The 20,161-nt window shown below is 42.4% G+C and overlaps 1 protein-coding gene across 1 annotated transcript in view; it reads left to right on the forward strand.

The window, feature by feature from the left end:
- The window catches only part of PGM5 (phosphoglucomutase 5), a 63,902-nt gene continuing 43,741 nt past the window's right edge, over window positions 1-20,161 (forward strand). The window contains exons 1-2 of the mRNA XM_026703772.2: window positions 1-559; window positions 19,457-19,619. Of these exons, the coding sequence (XP_026559557.1) occupies window positions 299-559; window positions 19,457-19,619 (424 nt within the window). The 5' untranslated portion in view covers window positions 1-298. The remainder of the gene's footprint in view (window positions 560-19,456; window positions 19,620-20,161) is intronic.

Here is a 20,161-nt window from a genome sequence, read left to right on the forward strand (position 1 = left end):
ATTGCAGAGAGGGAGAGCGCGGGGCAAAGCGGCTGCGAGCGCCCCGGGCGGGAAGAAGCCTCTTGCTCGTTGCTTTCCTGAAGCGAACTTGCTAATCGGCATCATGCACAGCTACGGGACGCCGAGGCAGAACGAGGATTAAGGCGGGAAAAGAGGCGCGGTGGGGTGGCTGGGCAGGGCGGGGCGGCTCTGGGAGCTCATCCTTCTCCTAAGGGGAGCGCCGCGGGCGAGAAACATCGCCGCGCCGATCGAAAGAAGCTCCTCGCCGGGATCCCGTGCGGGCTAGAAGCCGAGCGCCATGGAGGGAAGCCCGATCCCAGTGCTGACCATGCAGACGGTCCCGTACGAGGACCAGAAGCCGACGGGCGGCGGAGGGCTGAGGAGGCCCACCGCGGTCTTCGAGGGCCAGCGCAATTACTTGCCTAACTTCATCCAGAGCCTGCTGTCCTCCATCGACCTGCGCGACCGCCAGGGCTGCACCATGGTGGTGGGCAGCGACGGCAGGTACTTCAGCAAGACGGCCACCGAGGTGGTGGTGCAGATGGCGGCAGCTAACGGGGTAAGGGCGGCGCCTCCCTTGGCTCCTCCGGAGCTTGGTTGAAGGCGGACTTTTCTCCAGCGGGATATCACCCACCCAGCACGTCTAACTCGGGTCATGAGGATGATAGTAGGGCAATCTGTCCTTCTTATCCATTTTGGAGAATTCTGAATTCAAAAAGAGGTTGGATCCAGTTGATCTTGAAAAAACCAATTCATAAGGTCAACTGGATCCGATCTCCTTTTGAATCTTCAAGTTGTCATTATTCTAGTGGATAATGGATTGGATCCATAGGGTAATAGATCTGCAGTCCATGATTTATTCTATCACATCTTATTACAGATGCGTAGAATATATATTCTGTCACACGCCATCTGGCCTTCTGTTATCCATAGCTTCCATCCAATTCATTTATATCTATAATGGCCCATCCTTTCCTTTGTAGATCTGTTTGCTAGCCTGCCCTTCATTGCTCCACCTGTGTAAGTTCCTGACTGTTGTAGTGTGCTACAGGACTTGGTGTACTGACTGGTTTGTTGTGAATGTTAGAAAACAGCTGTTGATAGTTTACAGTTTACTGGGGTCTATTTTGGAAGCTCACTAAGTTTTCTGTGTTTCACATATTGAGTTTGACATATTTACTCCAATGGTATATGGGAAAAATGCAGTGGTTTTTCACTGTGTTATCTTGCCTTCCACCATATCTATCAAATTGTTTTTTTCACTGTGTTATCTTGCCTTCCATCTTATATATCAAATTGTTCCAAAGTCTTTGTCTAATTTCTCCCCTCTAGTGTAGCGTTCCATTGATTTTGTTATTCACTCAATCTGCCTGATCATGTAGTTTGCCTATGGCATGCTTTCAGCTGTTCCAGCCTTTTCATGACCTACCATGAAAGTATTAGACACCAACATTTTAGCCTAGCGTATAGTGCAAACTCAGTCTGTTTGGTTAATTCAGAGTGTTATGTGAAACCAGAAGTTGTGTTACTTGTGGTGAAATACGTGTAAGTTGTGAGAATTCAGCCAGTATTCACTCTTGTAATTTATATTTCCATAATTTCATAGAATAAGGAGGAATTGAAGTCTGTGAGGTGAAAAGTTACAGTTTCTCAAGCATGGTTACCTACATTCCTTTGGTTTAAAAGAAGTTCCATCATACCAGTAAATCTATTTAGGAAGAAATATGTGCACTTAGACATAATTAAGGCCGATTTATAAGTTCAAAACCCATAATTTCAATGTAACAAGGATATGTTTAATATCCAAGCTATACATATTGAATAGTTGTATTTTTGAAGGCTACACAGTATATTTCTGGCTCAGTGACATCTGCCTGACCTTTTTCTTGGCTTGCAGAGAATAAGGAATCACCCTCTGAAGAGACAATAGTACATTTGCTGTGGGAACGTATTGGAGACAAATCTGCCTTGGAAGGAAATTAGAACGTTCAGCCAAACCCTCTGCAAATGTCTTTTATACTTTTACTGAATAATTTTGACATGTTCCTTGTTATGCTCTTTACAAAGAGAGAGATAATCTAAAAAAGGAGTGCCCACCCTTTTTATTTTCTACTGATATTAAGCTGGATTTGATGGCGCACTTCTTGGCACCTCGGTAGATTGCTCACTTCCACAACAACACACAAAAAAGTTTATGAATAACCTATAATAAACCAGATATAAACTTGAATAGACATAATCTGAAGCTAGCGACTGTAAAGAGCAAAGCACAAATTGGAGATAAAGGAGATTAAAAGCTAGAATAAGCAAAACCAAACAGGGTGCTAATGAGATAGCATGATTTCCAAGGCTAAATCTATCTTACCTGTAGGATTTTATCAGATGAATTGTAAATGCTGTCTCTTCCTCTTTTACTCCAGATTAAGGCACAAACATGGCCCGGTAATGTTTTTTTCTGCCATGTTAGTTTTTCACTGCCAGCCCTCTTCCCAGCTCCAGTCTCTGACAGGCATCCTTCCCTTATTCAGGTCTAAATTTTATCTTTGTTTGTTTTTTTGTTCTGATATAATTTTAATGGCTAAAGTTTGTTACCCTTCACTGACCATTTGATTGCTGATGTGGTTGGGTTTAGGATTTCCATAGTTGTTGTTGTTGTTGTTTTGTCACTTTAGATTGCTGTAGTTATGCTCCTTTCTGGCTGGTTGCTGGGTTTGGTCCTCTGTGTCCAATTTGGCTTGGACTTCAGAGACCTCTGCTCGATAATGTCTGATTGGTGTTTTGCATAAGACTTTTCAGGTCTTGGATGGATTCCTCAGACAGTAAACATAGCAGGGGTCCTCAACCTTGGCAACTTTAAGACTTCAACTCCCAGAGTTCTTTAGCCAGCTTTGCTAAGCCGTGGCTAAGCTGGCTAAGGAACTCTGGGAGTTGAAGTCTAGAAGTCTTAAAGTTGCCAAGGTTGGAGACCCCTGAAACAAAGAACAAATCCTTGTTGCACAGAAGAGTTAGTTGGATAGAACCCATTGGTCTAAGCTATTCTCTGTACTCACTTTGCCCACTTAGGGAAAGTGATTGATGGCCCACAGGTAACACATGAAAGAAGGAGAATCCACCAGTCCCTTGTCTTAACCTGGTACACAATAGGTAAGGATAATGCAATCTGGTGACTTTGTTTTATGGTAAAACAGGAATCTGAATGGGCCAGTCAACATTTTGCTGACATATTGTTTTGCTGACTAAAAGCCGTGTGAGTTCTGATTGGAATAGTTCCTGGAAAATATTTTAACTAGCCTAGGATATAATTGATCACCCACAAAGCATGTACTTGTTCCAGTAGATTCTTTCTTTATCCCGTCCCATTACTTGGATATTTTTTCCATACTGTACAGAATCAGCACTTTAATTCCCTCCCCTGTTGCTTTGCATTTTGGAGCCCACTGGTTAAATATTCCAAATTGCTGACATTAAAAAACATCTAACCTTTCCTCTGTTGTATCACATCAGACTTGACCTTCCCCATAAAATACCCCGTTTTCCCAAAAATACAATCTACCCTGAAAGTAAGTCCTAGCTTGATTTTTACATGTGCACCCAATATTAAGCGCTACTCCCAAAATAAGCCCTAATTAAGATCCCACACACTCCAGAGTGGATGGGTAATAATTAAGCTAGGGTTGGGATGGGGGGGTGGGGGGTGGAGCAGTCCTACTACTTACCTTTGGACAGTTGTAGCCAGGCCTCGCACATCCCAACACCAGCCTTGCTAGCCTATTTCTTCTGCAGCCAGCAAGGCTGGCAAGCTTTCCTGAAGGCCTCTGTAGCTGCTAACAAAACTCCGGAACAATCTGGAGCTCTGTTATCGGATGCAGAGGCCTTCAGGAAAGTCTTACTGGCCGCAGAAGAAGTTCTTGAAGCCTCTGTCAGTGAAAAGGAGGCCAGGGGCGATGTGCGCTAGTGAGGTTAGTCAGGGGATGACCTCTCCTGAAAATAAGACCTGGTGCCTTTTTCTGTGGCAAAAAATATAAGGTGGAGTTTTATTTTCGGGAAAACACGGTATGTCAGGAGGACAGATCAGGCTACTACATTGTAATCATTTATTTGTGATTATTTTATTATAACTGCAGGTTATAGTGCTGCTATTTTGACATCATAGTTGTAGCCATTTCCTTATCACATGCCACCATAATTTAGAATTAGTTAAATGTTCATTATATTCTTGAAAAATCTGGCTTGTCATGAACGCTGAGACTTTCTTCTTTTAATCTAATCTTGTTAAATTTGTTGAGGAAAAAATATAAGTGACAGAAACAATCTGTTCTTATAGTTGTGGAATGTGGGAAAGAGCTGAAGAACATGCTTTGTATGGGAAAAAATTCCATGTTTGATCCAGAAACTTAAAAACATGCCTCTTATTTGACTGTTTGCCAGTAATGGCAGTTATGAGCCAGAAGCATTAAAAATACAGTATTACTTTCTATAAGACAGCTTTCAGTTTCAATGCACTACAACATTTGATTACACTGGGAAAATATTAGCTGGTTCATACGTTGCATTAAGCAGTGTTTTTTATTAATTATGGTTTATTGACTAAATTACAGTCGGCCAGTATCACACAGTAAGGTAAGCCATGAAAACTGGTTGAGAAACCAAAATGGACAGTGTATGGAGATTCTCAATCATCCAGATCATGATTGTCCTAAAAGTGTTTTCCCAAAAGGCAACTGGACTTTCTTGTTTTTTTTTTCTTTGAAAACATTTTGCTTCTCATCCAAGAAGCTTCTTCAAACAAGTTACTTTAAGTGATGTGAACTTGGCTGTTATGAAGAACATATAAGGAATAGAAAAATAAAACCTTGGCAGCATCTGAGACGTTCGCAATCTTTTTGTCTATGGCTATATCAAAGTTAATTTATTGGTTTAAATATATGACAATTATGAAACAGGTTGGTTGAAGTGGCAATTCCTAGACTTTTCCTTAACAAGTCACTCAGAATTTTATGTGACTATATGTTTTATATTTTTCAAATTATATATGGGACATTAGAATTTTGATAATAGTGCCTTGACTGAATACTGATAGACAGAAATAGTTTTACATTCCACGAAATGTATTAAAAGTCAAGGCATTTTAAAGGTTTTTTTTAATAAACTATGGCATTTTGATTTTAAGGCAAGGCACAGAGAATTTAGAACAATCCATTATTTGAATGTATAGGGTTTGCTAGCTCAAACATTCTAGACACTCTGGTCAAGTATGCTTTAAACATGTCCCAGTTTCTTCAGCTGATTTTTATTTTTGTTAAAAGAAAAAAAAACATAGCATTTTGAGAAATATTCTTCTATGGTTTCCGAAAAGGAGTTGCATGATTAAAAGCTCCTTCGCACACAACACACTCCCACCACAGCTAGACTGGGCATTGGTAGAAGTTACCGTGAACGCCCTTTCTATCTATGCTGCAAGAGAGCCCAGGATGGGTTGACTCCTTCCTATGACATCATTTAGCTGAGTCTGTACTAAGATATAAAAGCCAGCCCCCGGGAGAGACCCCAGCTTTGGCGAAGATACTTGACAGACTGAAAGGTGTCTCTGAAAGCCCAAAATAAATACAGAAATATGTCTTACCCTCTCTGGACGAATCAAGGGAGGGGCTGGGCTCTCTTGCAGCATAGATAGAAAGGGCGTTCTACCAACGCCCAACGGTAACTTCTCCATGCTGCATCGAGAGCCTAGGATGGGACATACCGAAGCTTGCATGTCCACAGGCGGGTCCTCGTCCAGCTCATCACACCGACTGTGGAACCACTCGTTGAAGCACCCGTCTGCCGAAGGCTGCAGTCGCTGAGGCAAAAGCATCCAGACGGTAGTGTCTGATGAAAGGAGACGGGGATGTCCACATGGACGCACGACAAATCTCTTCCAAGGATGCTTGGGTTGCCCAGATAGCAGAAGTGGCTGCGCTTCTGGTAGAGTGCGCCGTCAGACCTCAGGGAACCGGAAGGGCCGCAGCTTTGTAGGCCTGCTCAATGCAAGACCTGACCCACCTGCTAATAGTAGGAGAAGAGGCCCTGTGCCCCAAGTGAGAAGGGAAAAAGGAAACAAACATGGCTTCCGACTTCCTGAAGGAGGAAGTGCGCTTAATGTATATTCTAAGAGCCCTTCTTACGTCTAGCGTGTGCCACTGCCGCTCTAAGTCATGGTGCGGGAGAAGACAGAAGTCAGGCAAAACAATGTCCTGGCACCTGTGAAACCAGTTGTTAACCTTCGGAATAAATGAGGGGTCCAGACAAAGAACAACCCTAACATCGTGAAAGGAACAAAGGTTCTGTCTGATGGAAAGCGCAGCAAGCTCGGAAACTCTCCTGGCAGAAGTTATGGCAACAAGAGTCAGGAAACGGAGAGACACTGTTCTAAGGGGTTCAAAGTGGGGCTTTGTAAGGGCATTAAGGACCATATAAAGGTCCCAGGAAGGATACCTGTGAACCACTGGTGGGTGCAAGTTGGAAGCCCCTTTCAAAAACTTCCTAACTGAAGTGTGATGGGATAAGGAAGGAAGCGAACCCCATGAAGGACCGAGGAGAGGGCCTCAACCTGCCTGCGTAAGATGTTGGGGGCCAAACCTTTCTCCAGCCCATGCTGAAGGAAGCTAAGAACTTCTGCCAACTAGGCTGAAGCAGGAGAAAGACCCTCCCTGAGGCACCATCGGGAAAAAGCCTTCCAGGTGGCATCATAGGTGTGCCTTGTAGAAGGTTTGCGAGAGGCCAGGATAGTGAGGATGACCCTTTATGGAAGATCAGCCTCCTCTAGCTGCTGCCACTCAAGTGCCACACGGTCAGCTTGAACCACTGGGGCTCTGGGTGGAGCAGGGCCCCCTGGTGAAGGGAGATTAGATGGGCTGGGATCCTCCAAGGAGAAGCCACCGATAGGTTGACCAGGTCTGCAAACCAGGGCCTCCCTGGCCAATAGGGTGCCAGGAGGAGGAGCTCCGCACATTCCTCCAACATCTTCTGAATTACTGCTGGAGTGATGGGAAGCGGGGGAAAGGCATAGAGGAGACCCTTGGGCCATCTGCACCGAAGAGCATTGGTCCCCTCCACTCCCTGGCAAGGAAACCTGGTGAAGAATCTGGTGACTTGGGCGTTTTGAGGAGTGGAGAAGAGATCCACGTCCGGTGTTCCGAATCTGAGGGAAAGATCCCTGAATAGAGACGAAGGAATGGACCATTCTGCCTGGTCGACTAGGCTCCTGCTGAGCCAGTCGGCCTGGGAGTTGTCGACCCTGGAGATGTGGTTCGCCGAGATCGACAACAGGTGTTTCTCTGCCCATAACCCCAAATGTAGAGCCTCTCTCATGAGGGCTTTGGACCTCGTCCCCCCTTGCTGGTTGAAATGAGCCTTTGCAGCCATGTTGTCCGTAAGGACTAGAACATGAGAGCCGGTCACTGATTGTCTGAAATGCTTGAGAGCCAAAAGAATGGCTCTGAGCTCTAGCCAATTTATGGGAAGGGTCTGCTCTGATCTGGACCAAATTCCCTGAGCTATCTGGCCCTGCATGTGGGAATCCCAACCCAGGAGGCTGGCATTGGTGGTTATCACTAGCCTGTCTGGGTCCCTGAACAGGAGTCCCCTCCAGATTGATGGGGAATGCCACCAATTGAGAGATCTCCGGATTTGTGGCTGGAGTGGGACCTTGATGGATGAGTGGCTGATTCCTGCTCGTTGGTAGGGAAGCAGGAACCATTGGTGGGGTTGGGAGTGGAGCCGAGCCCACGGGATGATGCCAGTACAGGAGACCATCTTCCCCAGAAGTTTGGACAGCAGTGACAGGGGGACAATTTGATATTGCTGGATCTGGCTGATGATCTCTGCAATGCTCTTTCCACGAGCTGGGGACAGGAAAACCTGGCACGACATGGTATCGATGACTGCTCCCAAATGTTGCAATGTGGCTGTGGGAGAGAGCTGGCTCTTTTTGGTGTTGATGGAAAATCCATGGCACTGGAGACATGACAGGGTAATTTGCAAATCCCAATGGGCCGCAAGGATGGAAGAGGATAGAATCAAAATGTCGTCCAAGTAGCATTGGATCCTCACTGGAATAGAATGCAGAGATGCCATCAATGCTGCCAGAACCTTCGTGAAGACCCTTGGAGCCGATGAGAGGCCGAAGGGAAGTACTCGATACTAGTAATGGGTATTCTGATAACAGAAACGGAGAAACTGGCGATGATGAGGCCAAATTGGGATGTGGAGGTAAGCCTCAGTGAGATCAATGGAAGAGAGGAGGTTGCCCTCCTGAATGCTCTCTAAAATAGAATGCAGAGTCTGCATTTTAAATCACCTGTATTTTACAAATTGGTTGAGAAATTTTAGATCAAGGATGGCTCGCCACCCCCCTGAGGCTTTGGGAACAATGAAAAGGTGAGAGTAAAGACCATGCCCCCGTAGAGATGGGGGAACAGGTTGAATAGCCCTGATTTCAAGAAGGTGCTGAATGGCCTGATTCATGAGGGCTTGCCTGGAAATGTCCCGAGAGACAGGACAGATCAAAAAAAATTTGGGGGTTGGCGTTAGGAAGTCCAATTGTAACCCTGACCTAATAGTGCTGAGCACCCAGGCATCCGTCGTTGACTTCTCCCATTTGGAGGCAAAGAAGGCTAGGCAACCTCCCTAGGCAACCTAGGGAGAATGAGGGATTACTTAGAGCAATGGAAGGACTGACCCCCTCCCCCCCCGAAAGGGCCGTTTACCAGTAGAAGGTTGTTGCCTGCCAGATGCTTCCGCCATTGGTCTTGGAGTTGGGAGTACAGCCTGTGAGAGCAGGGGAAGCGAGATGAGGTCTCCGCTCGGAAGGCAGGAGCAAGGCGATAGTCGGCTTTCTTCCCAGAGGAAGAGAGAATTTTACGTTTATCTCTAGTTTCGATGAGATAAGGTTCCAGAGCATCGCCAAAAAGCTTACTGCCTGCGAATGGAACTGAAGCCAGCTTCCATTTTTGGTGTGACTCCGCCTGCCAATTTCGGAACCATAAAAGTCTCCTTGCTGTTACAGAAGATGCCATGGCCTTGGATGCAAATTTGGCGGAATTGAGAGTGGCATCCGCAGTGAATTCTGCCACTGCAATAATCTTATTAAGGTCTTGGTGAGACTGAAAGTCAGAAGCAGGTAATCTATTTTGGAGTTGGCGCAGCCACCATATGGATGCCCTGGTGAAGAAGGATGCTGCTGTTGAAGCCCGAACAGCCCAAGCAGCGGCCTGATGATTGCACTTGAGGGTCTGTTCGGAGCATTTATCATCTGGTTTCAGGATATCTTCTGGCTCCTTGGGAGTGCCAGAAGATGAGAATGGGGCCAGAACCGGAATGTCAACAGAACGTACTGCCAGGGCATTGTCCAGGGCTGCGCTGATGTTGTAGAAACACTTATCCAGAGAAGATAGGCGAGGACCTGCCGAAGTAAAAGCACACTGTTCCTTGACCATGTCCAGGAACAAAGTGGGAGAAGGCAAAACCTCTGCATGCACTACAGGCTTGGAGAAGAGTGAATTCCTTTGGCTAGAGGGATTTCCTTGTGGCTTGGGAGCCACTTCCTCTGGCGACAGCTTGGCAGTGACCAAGGCCTTGCTGAGTAATGGCCTGAAGAGAGTAGGTTTGAAAACCAATGCAGGGGATGTCTGCTCTGGGCGAGAATCCTCTTCCTCTGAAAGATTTTGGTCAAAAATCTCACCCTCTTCACACACTGAGTGAGAAGAGTAACTGTGTTCAGATGGTGAAGGCCTTCCTTCCTCATCAACCTCCTCCCATTCTGGTAGAGAAGAATGGACCCCGAGGTCCTGGGGCCTGTGTAAATCAGGATGATGAGGCAAGGAACTTACAGATTGAGAAGGGAGAAGGGCCTGAACCTTTTCCAGAGGTTGAAAAATTTGCTTGAAGTCCCTGCCTAATGACTAATGAGACAACTTCTTGGATATCCCTTGGTCTATGCTCAAAAGTAGAGGCAGAAGGCCGAAGGCCCGCTGCTGTGGGAGTGAAGGTGGCTTCAGGCCTAGATTGAGGAGAGGTTCGAGGCCTGGAGGGAGTGGGGGAGCAAAGGGCACAGAAGCCTGTTGGAAATAAGACGCAGATCTGCTTAGATCCTGAGGATCTGATTGTACAGAAAGAGCCTCAGGAGACCAGGATGGAGGATGGAGAGGCTCACAGATAACTTCTCCTCCCCTGGGAGGGCTTGGTTGGGGCTCACAAGTATCACCTGAAACATGCTGCAGTTGCACTCCCTTCTGTTGAATAGTTCTATTGAACTGCCTCTCTAGAGCTGCATGTCTGCGCTTCTTTGCCCTCAATTCAACTTGAGTAGCCTTCTTAGGGGCTAGAGCCTTAGCTTTGATTTTAGCAGCCACCTCCCTCTGGACTGATTGGGTGCGTTGCCTACGTCTTTTTCTCTTAAGAGACTGTTCCACTGGGGGGAAAGCTCTCCTGAGCCTTATCTTGCTCCATTTGTAGAATAAAGGATCTTGCGTTGGAAAGAAGCTGTTTAGAAATTTTTCTATTAAGCCCCTTAGGGTATAAATGGCCCCCGGGCTTACAAAATGGCCTCTCACCTCATGGTGGAAGGCTTGAATCCAAGATGGCCACTGACTACAGGAAAACAGGCTCCAAGATCGAAGAATCGCTCCTTAGGCTATATAGAGGCCCGAGTGAAGTCAGCAAGGGAAAAACGCAGCAACCAGCCACACAATCAGCTGGCTTGTGCTCTTATCAGTTTGCCAATCGTTTTTACGATCGCTCCAAACCGCAGGTGTGGGGGAGGTCTGCAGATGCTGCCCAGCTTGCCTGCACAGAGCTCTGTAACGTTGCAGGAGAGAGAGCCCTGCTCTCCTGGAAGAGCAGCTGCCCTGGGAGCTGCTTGAAGCGAGGAAAAAAGTACTGAAGATCGCTGTGAGTGCTGTCTAACAAAACGCTTTCAGAGACACTGCTAGTGACTGAAAGGAGCTGAGTCAAAAACTGGGGTCTCTCCCAGGGGCTGGCTTTTATATCTTAGTACAGACTCAGCTAAATGACATCATAGGAAGGAGTCAACCCATCCTGGTCTCTTGATGCAGCATGGAGGAGAATGTAAATGTCTGCTCACCAGTATGTTTCTTTTATTTTTTTGAAATAAATTTTATTAAATTTACAATTAAAAACCAGTATGGTTCAAAGCTATATATTTTTGTTATTGTTTTAAGTATTGTTCAAAAGTTGAAACTAGTAGAACAACATCTAAGAACAGGTTGTGCTTCAGGATATTCTACAGAATTGTCCAACCAAAATGCACACTCTTCTCCGGTCCTTCAAACAGATGGCTAGTCTTTCAGATCCTGTCTGTGTTCAAAGCCATAAACCAGCAAGAAACTTTTTTAAAAATTGAGAATACCGTCCTGATCATACATAAGTATGCATAAAGTAAGTACACAAAGTAAGGGGTAGTTATTTTAATAGTCACAGGGATCCATGTGAAGAAAATTGGAGCACGTTCATGGCTGTCCCTTAAATGCTTCTAATACTTGGAAGCAAGTACGAAACATTTAAGTAGTCACATTCTTAAGTGATTAAACTCTTGGGGTTGTTGGATTTTTTTTTAGAATAAAACAAGTGATTATATAGCAGTTGTAAAGTTAGTAGTACAATATGATCGAACAGTTAATTCATTCTACTCCATGTTAAATCTTCAAGGGTTTTTGGCCAATTTTTTTCTGCATCTATTGATATAAGGATAGGAAATTGTGTCTTGTATGCAATGCTGTATTCTTAGAAGCTCTAGTGGGGATAGAAATGATCAGCAATCTGATTGTGAAGTTGTCTCCCTTCAGTTTTAGATTATTGTTTTCATTTTGTGACTTCAGCCAGTGCCTCCACTCTGACTTCAGTTCATCAGATAGAGAGACATTCAACCCAGTTTGAAAATTCCCATTCTATATATTAAAACATACTGTATTCGAAATACATCAGAACTTTCCTGATTCTGCCCTAAAGTCGGAATCTTCCATCCATTCCCATTCCTTACGTGTATGACCTATTTGATTTCCTCATAGTCTCCTTACCTCCAAACATTCTTCGTACGTATATATTCATGCTGTTCTTTCCACTGCATTTCTTGCTTCCTTCCAGCACTGAACTTGCCTGCTCTGCATTTCCCACATTTTTGCTTCTTCTATTTGCCAACCTCTCTACTTCTCATTCCCTTTCCAGCCTTGTGGAAAAGTCTGCTGTCTTTTGATAGCAAAAGGGCTGTGCTGTTGCAAAAAGAGCCTTCTATTTGTATTTATTAAATTTATATGCCGCCAGAGGTGGGATCCAACCGGCGTAACTACCGGTTCAGTGATTTTACATTTCAGTGATTTAATGTTTTGTGTAAATCACATGTGTGTATACCATCATCGGCTAGCTGCCTGGACAGCTGAGCAGTGCTGGGCGTGGGTGCACAGCAGTTGAAAAAGCACGTTTTTCCTGCTTTTTCCACTGCAGCTGTGTCACGCAAAGCAGCTGCGGTTGAAAAAGCAGGAAATAAAGGTCAGGTAAGAGCCCAGGCAGGCAGGTGGGCCAAAACAGCAGCAGACATAGAACCGGTTCTATGTCTGCTGCTCTTCAGAGCTACCGGTTCTACAGAGGTGGACAGAACCGGTAGAAACCCACCCCTGGGTGCCACCCATCTCATGGTTCAAGATGACGCGAGCCTTGGTCTCATAGTGTTCTATTAGCTGCAATTTTGATAGTGTAGTTTTGGTATTCCAAACTCACCACTACCAAAACAAAACACACACACAAAAATGAAAGTCTTAGCTTAAGTTAAAATAAAAGCATTAACTGTGGCTCCATGCCCTTTGCATGTTGATTTTATTCTCTTTTGAACTATGACTTTTGATTTGCTGCACAAAGCTTTCAACAGCACTAATATTCTGCTGATACGTTCTTATATTAAAGGATACATTGTCTGTGGTTTTGTCACTCTGATCCAGACCTTTCTTTCTTTCTTTCTTTCTTTCTTTCTTTGCTTATTATATATGTGTGTGTGTGTATATGTACGCATATATGTATGTATATGTATACAGATACAGTGTATATTGCTTTTATTATTTTTACAAATAACTCAATATCCAACATACCTCCAACATACATCCAGCTGGCTTTCATGGCTAAAGCCGGACAAGAATTCATGGTTGCCCGTTTTGTAGCCTAATGTCTTAAACCTAGATCTAACTCTCATTGTTAGTCATCATGTATCAGTAATGTAGAGTCGTATAAGAACAAATCACATAAAATCTGTACAAAATGTTGATGTATTTCAGGAGTATACAGTCTTGTGAAGATACGTTCAGTCTGTTAACATGATTTCTGTGCTATCATTTGGCAACATCTCTACACTGTGAATTTTAACAATCTGCATTGCTTCCTGGTTACTTAGGTCTGAAGTAGATTGTTGACTATGTTTATGTGTAAACATGTCACACTATGCCATGTTACGATTTTCTGTGCTTTGTACAAATGCCAAATGCTACGCCATAGTGCATTTTAAATAGCAAATCTAACTTACAAAAGTATTTGCAATTCTCAGTAAAAATATATGATAATGACTGATTCTAGTGATTATTTAATATTTATTTAATATTTTTCCACCTTTCCTTAACAAAATTTAAGCCAAGATGATTGACTTTCTCTCATTCTATATTCTTTTCAACTCTTACTTTTTTTTATTAACTTAGCAAAAATATAGGACCTGTCATTTTATGAATTGTTTTTATGTTTTTAAGGAGATTGGATCAAAAGTTGACTTTGTAAATATGTGCGATGTAAATATGTATTGTTTTACAAGACATGTATATAAACAAAAACTGGAAAGATTACTCCAGAGTTTGCATAATTTGTTCCCATCTTTTTAGCATTTAGTACCTCCCCTTGGCAGAAAAAGCTGAGTGAACACAAGTCTATAGTATGATCTAGAAATAAGGGGCAGTTTCACAAACAGAAAGAAGTCATTATAAGGATGAAAAATACTCCAAAATGATTGATAATATTTTATTCTAGGTCAAATATGGAAAGACTTAGTATTGTCAGAAAATTTTTAAAAGTTTTACTAATTTGGCCTTCTTTTGCAGACTTCTAGAGATTTGAAAAAGTTTGTATCAGAGAAAGAATTTCTTCCCTGTTCTCTGATTAGAGTTAGGATCTCAGCCAAAGTAGAAGAATGTTCTGTTAATCATCCCAAACTCTTCCTTATCCAATTCAATTCCATTTAAACAGTAGCAGAGGTGATGGCAGCCTCATTAAGACAAGAAATACAATTTCCTTCCTTCCTTGAATTGCTAGTAACGGAAGTCCCAATGGAATTTTGCTTCTCGGTTCCTTGGAATGGATCAAAACAGAAAATATTTTGGTTGAAGGACAGACAGGCTTTACACCTGGACATTCAGTATTAGATCACTTTCTCGTCAAGCTGGAATAGTTCCACATTGTCTAATAAGTAAATTTTAAAAGGGGAAACTTGGAAGAACAAGGTGACTTAAAGGGAATTTGGAAAACCTCAACTGTTTCCAATAAGGTAGAAATAACAAATCTTGTTTGCAAAGCACGCTGCTAAGTCATAAGGGGCTTATCCCTCACTAAAAGCTATAAATATTTGCTGTTACATTAATACCATCTTTTAAAAATGAAATAAGGTTGCTCTTAATTTAGCTCTTTCCCAAGGAGATGAATGGTTTTCGTTTTATGCATGACCATTTAAGCAAGGGGTGGGGGGGAAACCAACTCACTTTTCAGATAAAAGAATCTGGAGCCATGCTTGCTTTGTATTTCATTCCAAAATATAGATACAGTTTATCATGCTTTCTCAGCACTTCCTTAACTCATTGCAGCTTGCTTATGGCAGTCTTCCTCAATCTGGTATTCCCACTGTAGTCCTACATGCACTACAGATGATCCTCAACTTACGACCACAATTAGAATCAGAGTTTCTGTTGCTAATCAAGGTGGTTGTTTAAGGGGGGTGGTTGTATACAATTTTGCAATGTTTTTGCACAGTTGTTAAGTGAATCATGGTCGTTACGTGAATCCAGCCTTTTCCATTGACTTTGCTTGTCCGAAGCCAGCTGGGAAGGTCACAAATGATGATCACATGACCTCATGATGCTGCAGCATGTATCACAAATACATGCTGTTTGTCAAGTACCCAAATTCTGATCACATGACCATGAGAATGCTAGGACAGTCGTAAGTGCAAGGACTGGTCATAAGTGACATTTTCCAGTGCCGTTGTAACTTTGAACGGTTGCTAAACAAATGGTTGAAAGTCAAAGACTAACTGTACACACACACACACACACACACATATATATGTATGGTATTCAGCTTTGTTCGGGTATTTTCCCACGTCATTATAGTTGTGCTTTTAAAGTTGTAGCAACGTTTCGGCAGAATCTCATCTGCCATCATCAGGCTTCTGTATTGTGTTCGTCTGTGAGTCAGACTTTCACAGTTGCTTCAGTTTTAAATTTGGGGCTAGCCTACTGCTGTGCCAGAAGGCTAGCCCCAAATTTAAAACTGAAACAACTGTAAATATGACCGTGTGGCACTTGAGCAACAACTTAAGAGAAGCCAACTTAAGAGAAGCCAATCTCCCAGACCAGGTCATCCTTACTATTCAGGCGTCTCGTAAATCTTCTATGACGCGTATGTACAATGCCACCTGGAAGGTTTTTTGTCATTGGTGTCACAGGGAAGGTCTCTCTCCTACAGTAGTGGGGGTCCCACAGGTCCTCCGTTTCCTCCAAGATGGCCTTGACAAAGGTCTGGCTCCTAACACTTTACGCCGTCAAGTAGCAGCTCTTGCTTCAGTCATCTCTTTAGATTCCTTTCCTTCCTTGTCCCATCATCCTTCAGTTCAGAGATTCTTAAAAGGGGCTTCCAATCTCCGCCCTCCTGTGGTTCAAAGGTTCCCATCCTGGGACCTTCACAAGGTCCTCCTGGCCCTAACAGAACCTCCCTTAGAACCCCTCAGAAAGGTGTCCCTTCAATTCTTGAACTTCAGGGTGGTTTTCTTAATAGCCATTACTTCAGCTAGAAGGGCGTCAGAATTGGCTGCTCTATCTATACGGCAGCACCTCTGCACTTTTCATGACAATAGAGTTGTTCTTCATTTAGACCCTGCCTTTGTACCCAAAATAATTCTGTATTCCACAGAGCCCAAGACCTAGTAGTTCCTGATTTTTGTTCCCATCCACATCATGCCTTAGAGCGCAAGTGGCACACCTTAGATTTAGGAGTGCTCTTAGAATTTATATGCACTTCAACGTTTAGGAAGATGGAGGCTGTTTGTATCCTTTTCCCCTTCCCACTGGGGGAACAAGGCCTCTCCTGCCACCTTAAGCAGGTGGATCAGGGCTTGCATCACACAGGCCTACAAAGCCAAAGCTCTGCCAGTACAACACGGCTTGAAAGCACACTCCACTAGAAGTGCTGCAACTTCGGCTGCGTGAGCCACCCAGGCACCCGTAGAGGAGATTTGCAGAGCGGCTACATGGACATCCCTGTCTCCGTTCATCAGACACTACCACTTGGATTCCTATGCCTCCACAAGCACGGCTTTTGGCAGACAGGTTCTTCAGCGAGTGGTGCCTACTTCGGAGTGAGAGACCGGACGAGGAGCCTCCCGAGGACATGAAGGCTTTGGTATGTCCCATCCTGGGCTCTCACAGCAGCATGGAGGAGAATGGGCATTGGTAAATTTACCTGAGAATTCCCTTTCTATCTATGGTGCTAGAGAGCCCAGCCCCGCTCTTGTTGCATCTGGATTGTGGTGAGGCATGTTATGGTTCACAATTCTGTTTTGGCTTTCAGAGACACTCACTAAAGTCTGTCAAGTATCTTCGCCAAAGCTGAGGGGTTTCTCCCACAGGCTGCTACTTTTATACTAGACGGACCCAGCTTGATGATGTCATCAGAAGGAGTCATACCCATCCTGGGCTCTCTAGCAGCATAGATAGAAAGAACATTCTCGGGTAAATTTACCAACGCCCATTTTCAGCTGTAGCACTGGGAGGAAGCCTCAGGCTCATGTCACTCATCAAAATCTGCTAAGTTCTCACTATGTTAAGGGCACTAAGCCACATTTTTGAACTCCATATACGGCTATGCTGTTGTTTTGCATACCATACGAAGACCATCATGACAAAATTATTATCTCTGAAGACTTGATTACATACCAACTAGGGGTAAAAGGAATTCCAGAGCTGGCTTTAGAAATCAGGGAGACTTTGTGAGCAGAATTTCTTAACTGGTTTGATATTCAGTGTAGTACTTGGATTTTAGTAACTGAAAAAGAAAATCCATGGTGGTCTCTTCAATATGTAAAATATGCTTTGTTCTTCAATAATTCCACAATAACATGCTTTCCTCTTTCAAAAAATAAATGATTTAAATTTAAGTCTCTCAGTTTTCAGACTGCTAGGCAGTTCTAGATCCTTGGAATGGATCAAACCTGAAAATATTTTGGTTGAAGAACAAATAGGCTTTATAGCTGGACATTCAGTATTAGATCACTTCTTTATTTTGCAGTATCTACAATAAGTGAAAACTTATAAGTGAAACTTAAGTTGGGATCCACACATAATATGCAGTTTTTATCAATTTCAGAATCACTTTTGTACTTATTGCTACACATAGTGCAAACTTGAGTATAATGGATGCTTGCTTCTTATATAAAACTTTTTGAGAACTCTAGTTTAAAAATTAGGTGAATGATGTACTATTATTTTAGATACCAATTGGTCTAAAGCAAACTTCATATAACAGCATATTGCACAATAGAAGCACTCAACATTAATTATGCAAAACCTAAGATATTGGTGTATGTGTTTACAGAATATAATATAATAGTAATAAACATTTATTTTGTTTATTTCTTCTAACAAGGTTTTGTTTCACTATTTATTAAATTTAGCTTACTTCAACCAATTTCAATATCATAATTATTGGGTTTTACTGCACTTTTATTTCCTGTCTCACAATTCTTTTCCTTCTGATTTTGAACTGGTCTTTAATTGTAATAAAGTACTTCTACTAACTTCTGCTCTTATCAATTTATATTCTTGTGCCAAATGGGCATATAGGTTATTTGTCTCTGAAGTTACTTTTGTATTAAACTCAAATAATATTAGAATAACACTATAAAAGTATAGAAAGCCAGTTTGATGTATTCAGTAAAAGCATCAGGCAAAAAATTGAGAGACTGTGAGTTCTAGTCCCACCTTAGGCATAAAGCTGGCTTGATGATTACGGGCCAGTCAGTTTCTGACAGCTCTAGGAAGGAGAAAGTGGCATACCACTTCTGAAAAACCCTGCCAAGAAAACTGCAGAGACTTGTCCCGGGAGACTCTGAGAATTGGCACAATTGAAAGGAAAAAAAAATATAGTTCAATTAATCGTTCTTGTTATGTTAAAGAGAGTGAGCAAATCATTAATAACTGCATACCCGAAATTATGTCATATTGTAAGAATGGAATGTGGCTTACTTCTTGATTCACACTAATTTTGGCAAGTACAACACAGTAAGCCAAAGTGTTCGGAAATGCACTGTATTCTTGGCCTTTATTTTTAACACAGAAATCTGACTCTGGGGAAAGCTACATGTCCTAGCAATCAATCATTCTTTGACCCTGCTAAAGGCTCCCATGAATGACAGTTGCTGTCTTTTCTCATGCCTATTAAAAGCCTAAGCCTACAGTTGAACCCACATGTTTTAGATTTCTGCATATTGATGAAGCCTAGTTGATTTCTAATGACTTCCATTGACAAAATTACAGACCCCAGCTTTGATTCTCAAGTGTGATTGATTTTGTTTTTCCCAAACTTTAGTGAAGCTAAACTGGCTATATTTATTAAGATAGCTTCTTCTTAATAGAGACAAATTATTAGACATCAATCTGTATTTTATAACATGATATAAAAAATTCTAATAGTTCTAACATTTCTGTATTCTGTGTGACATATTGATGAATGTGCATTATGGACATAGCTTATAATAAAAGGTTTCTCAGTTTTTCTCATACTGCTATATGTTAATTTTATTTATTAGACTTTCATTTATGGCACCATTTGATGGCATATGGAGTTTTTTGGCCACTGGCTATAATCTTGCTGTAGACTGAGATATAATAGAGCAAGAAGGCAGGTGTACACTATGAAACTGATGCAGATGTATCAGGAAACCATGGATAAAACTTAAATGTACGTCGTCTTTATTCATCAGTGCAATCAGAGTTGAAAATCCTTGCTACTTTATTGTGATCAATGGCTCAAAATATTGGCTGTGCAGCTTGGATGTCAGCCAGTATGGTTATGTTTGGAACAAAGCTCTCGTTTTGTAAAAACAGAGATAATCTTTAACCAAGGAATCATGTACTATCAACCATTGTTTTTTTCTGGCATTTAGATTGGAAGATTGATTATTGGACAGAATGGCCTTTTATCCACTCCTGCTGTGTCCTGCATTATCAGAAAGGTCAAAGCTGCTGGGGGGATTATTCTCACAGCCAGTCACTGTCCTGGAGGACCTGGAGGAGAATTTGGAGTAAAGTTTAACATTGCCAATGGAGGTAAGAGTTGTTGCATCTTTGAATATATTATAAAAAACCTAAGGTCCAAAAAGACATTTGCCTATTACATTAACCATCTATACTCATATAAAAGTTTAAAAATAATGTCTGTCTGTATCTGTCTATCCAGCAAGTCAGCCAGCAATCCAGCTATCTATCTTAAGACATCTTAGATGTAAATACAGTATATTTAAACAATGTTTAAAAAGCCTGTAGACTTTTTTCCAATTATTTGGTTTTTTGGAATTAAACTCTTTGAATAGTCATGGTTTCGTCTCCAGGCATGAGATCCATGACAAACAGTCTGATGTAGTAGCCACAGACACCTCTGTTCATATTGGCACAGCTTCTTGTCCCATTAGATTTCTAAAATATTCTTTAAAATATCTAAAATACTACTTTAATTATAAATAAGTAGGAATCTGATATACTACTGCAGCCCCATTTGGAAATATACCCATCTTCTCCACAAAAAAATTAATAGAAGATAACTGGTAGAATGCATCCTGTATGGAAAAAAAAAGAGTGACAAGGAATATTCT

The sequence above is a fragment of the Pseudonaja textilis genome, chromosome 2, assembly GCF_049901715.1.
Source record: "Pseudonaja textilis isolate UNSWEBS1 chromosome 2, rPseTex1.2, whole genome shotgun sequence".
NCBI classification, from domain to species: Eukaryota; Metazoa; Chordata; class Lepidosauria; order Squamata; family Elapidae; genus Pseudonaja; species Pseudonaja textilis.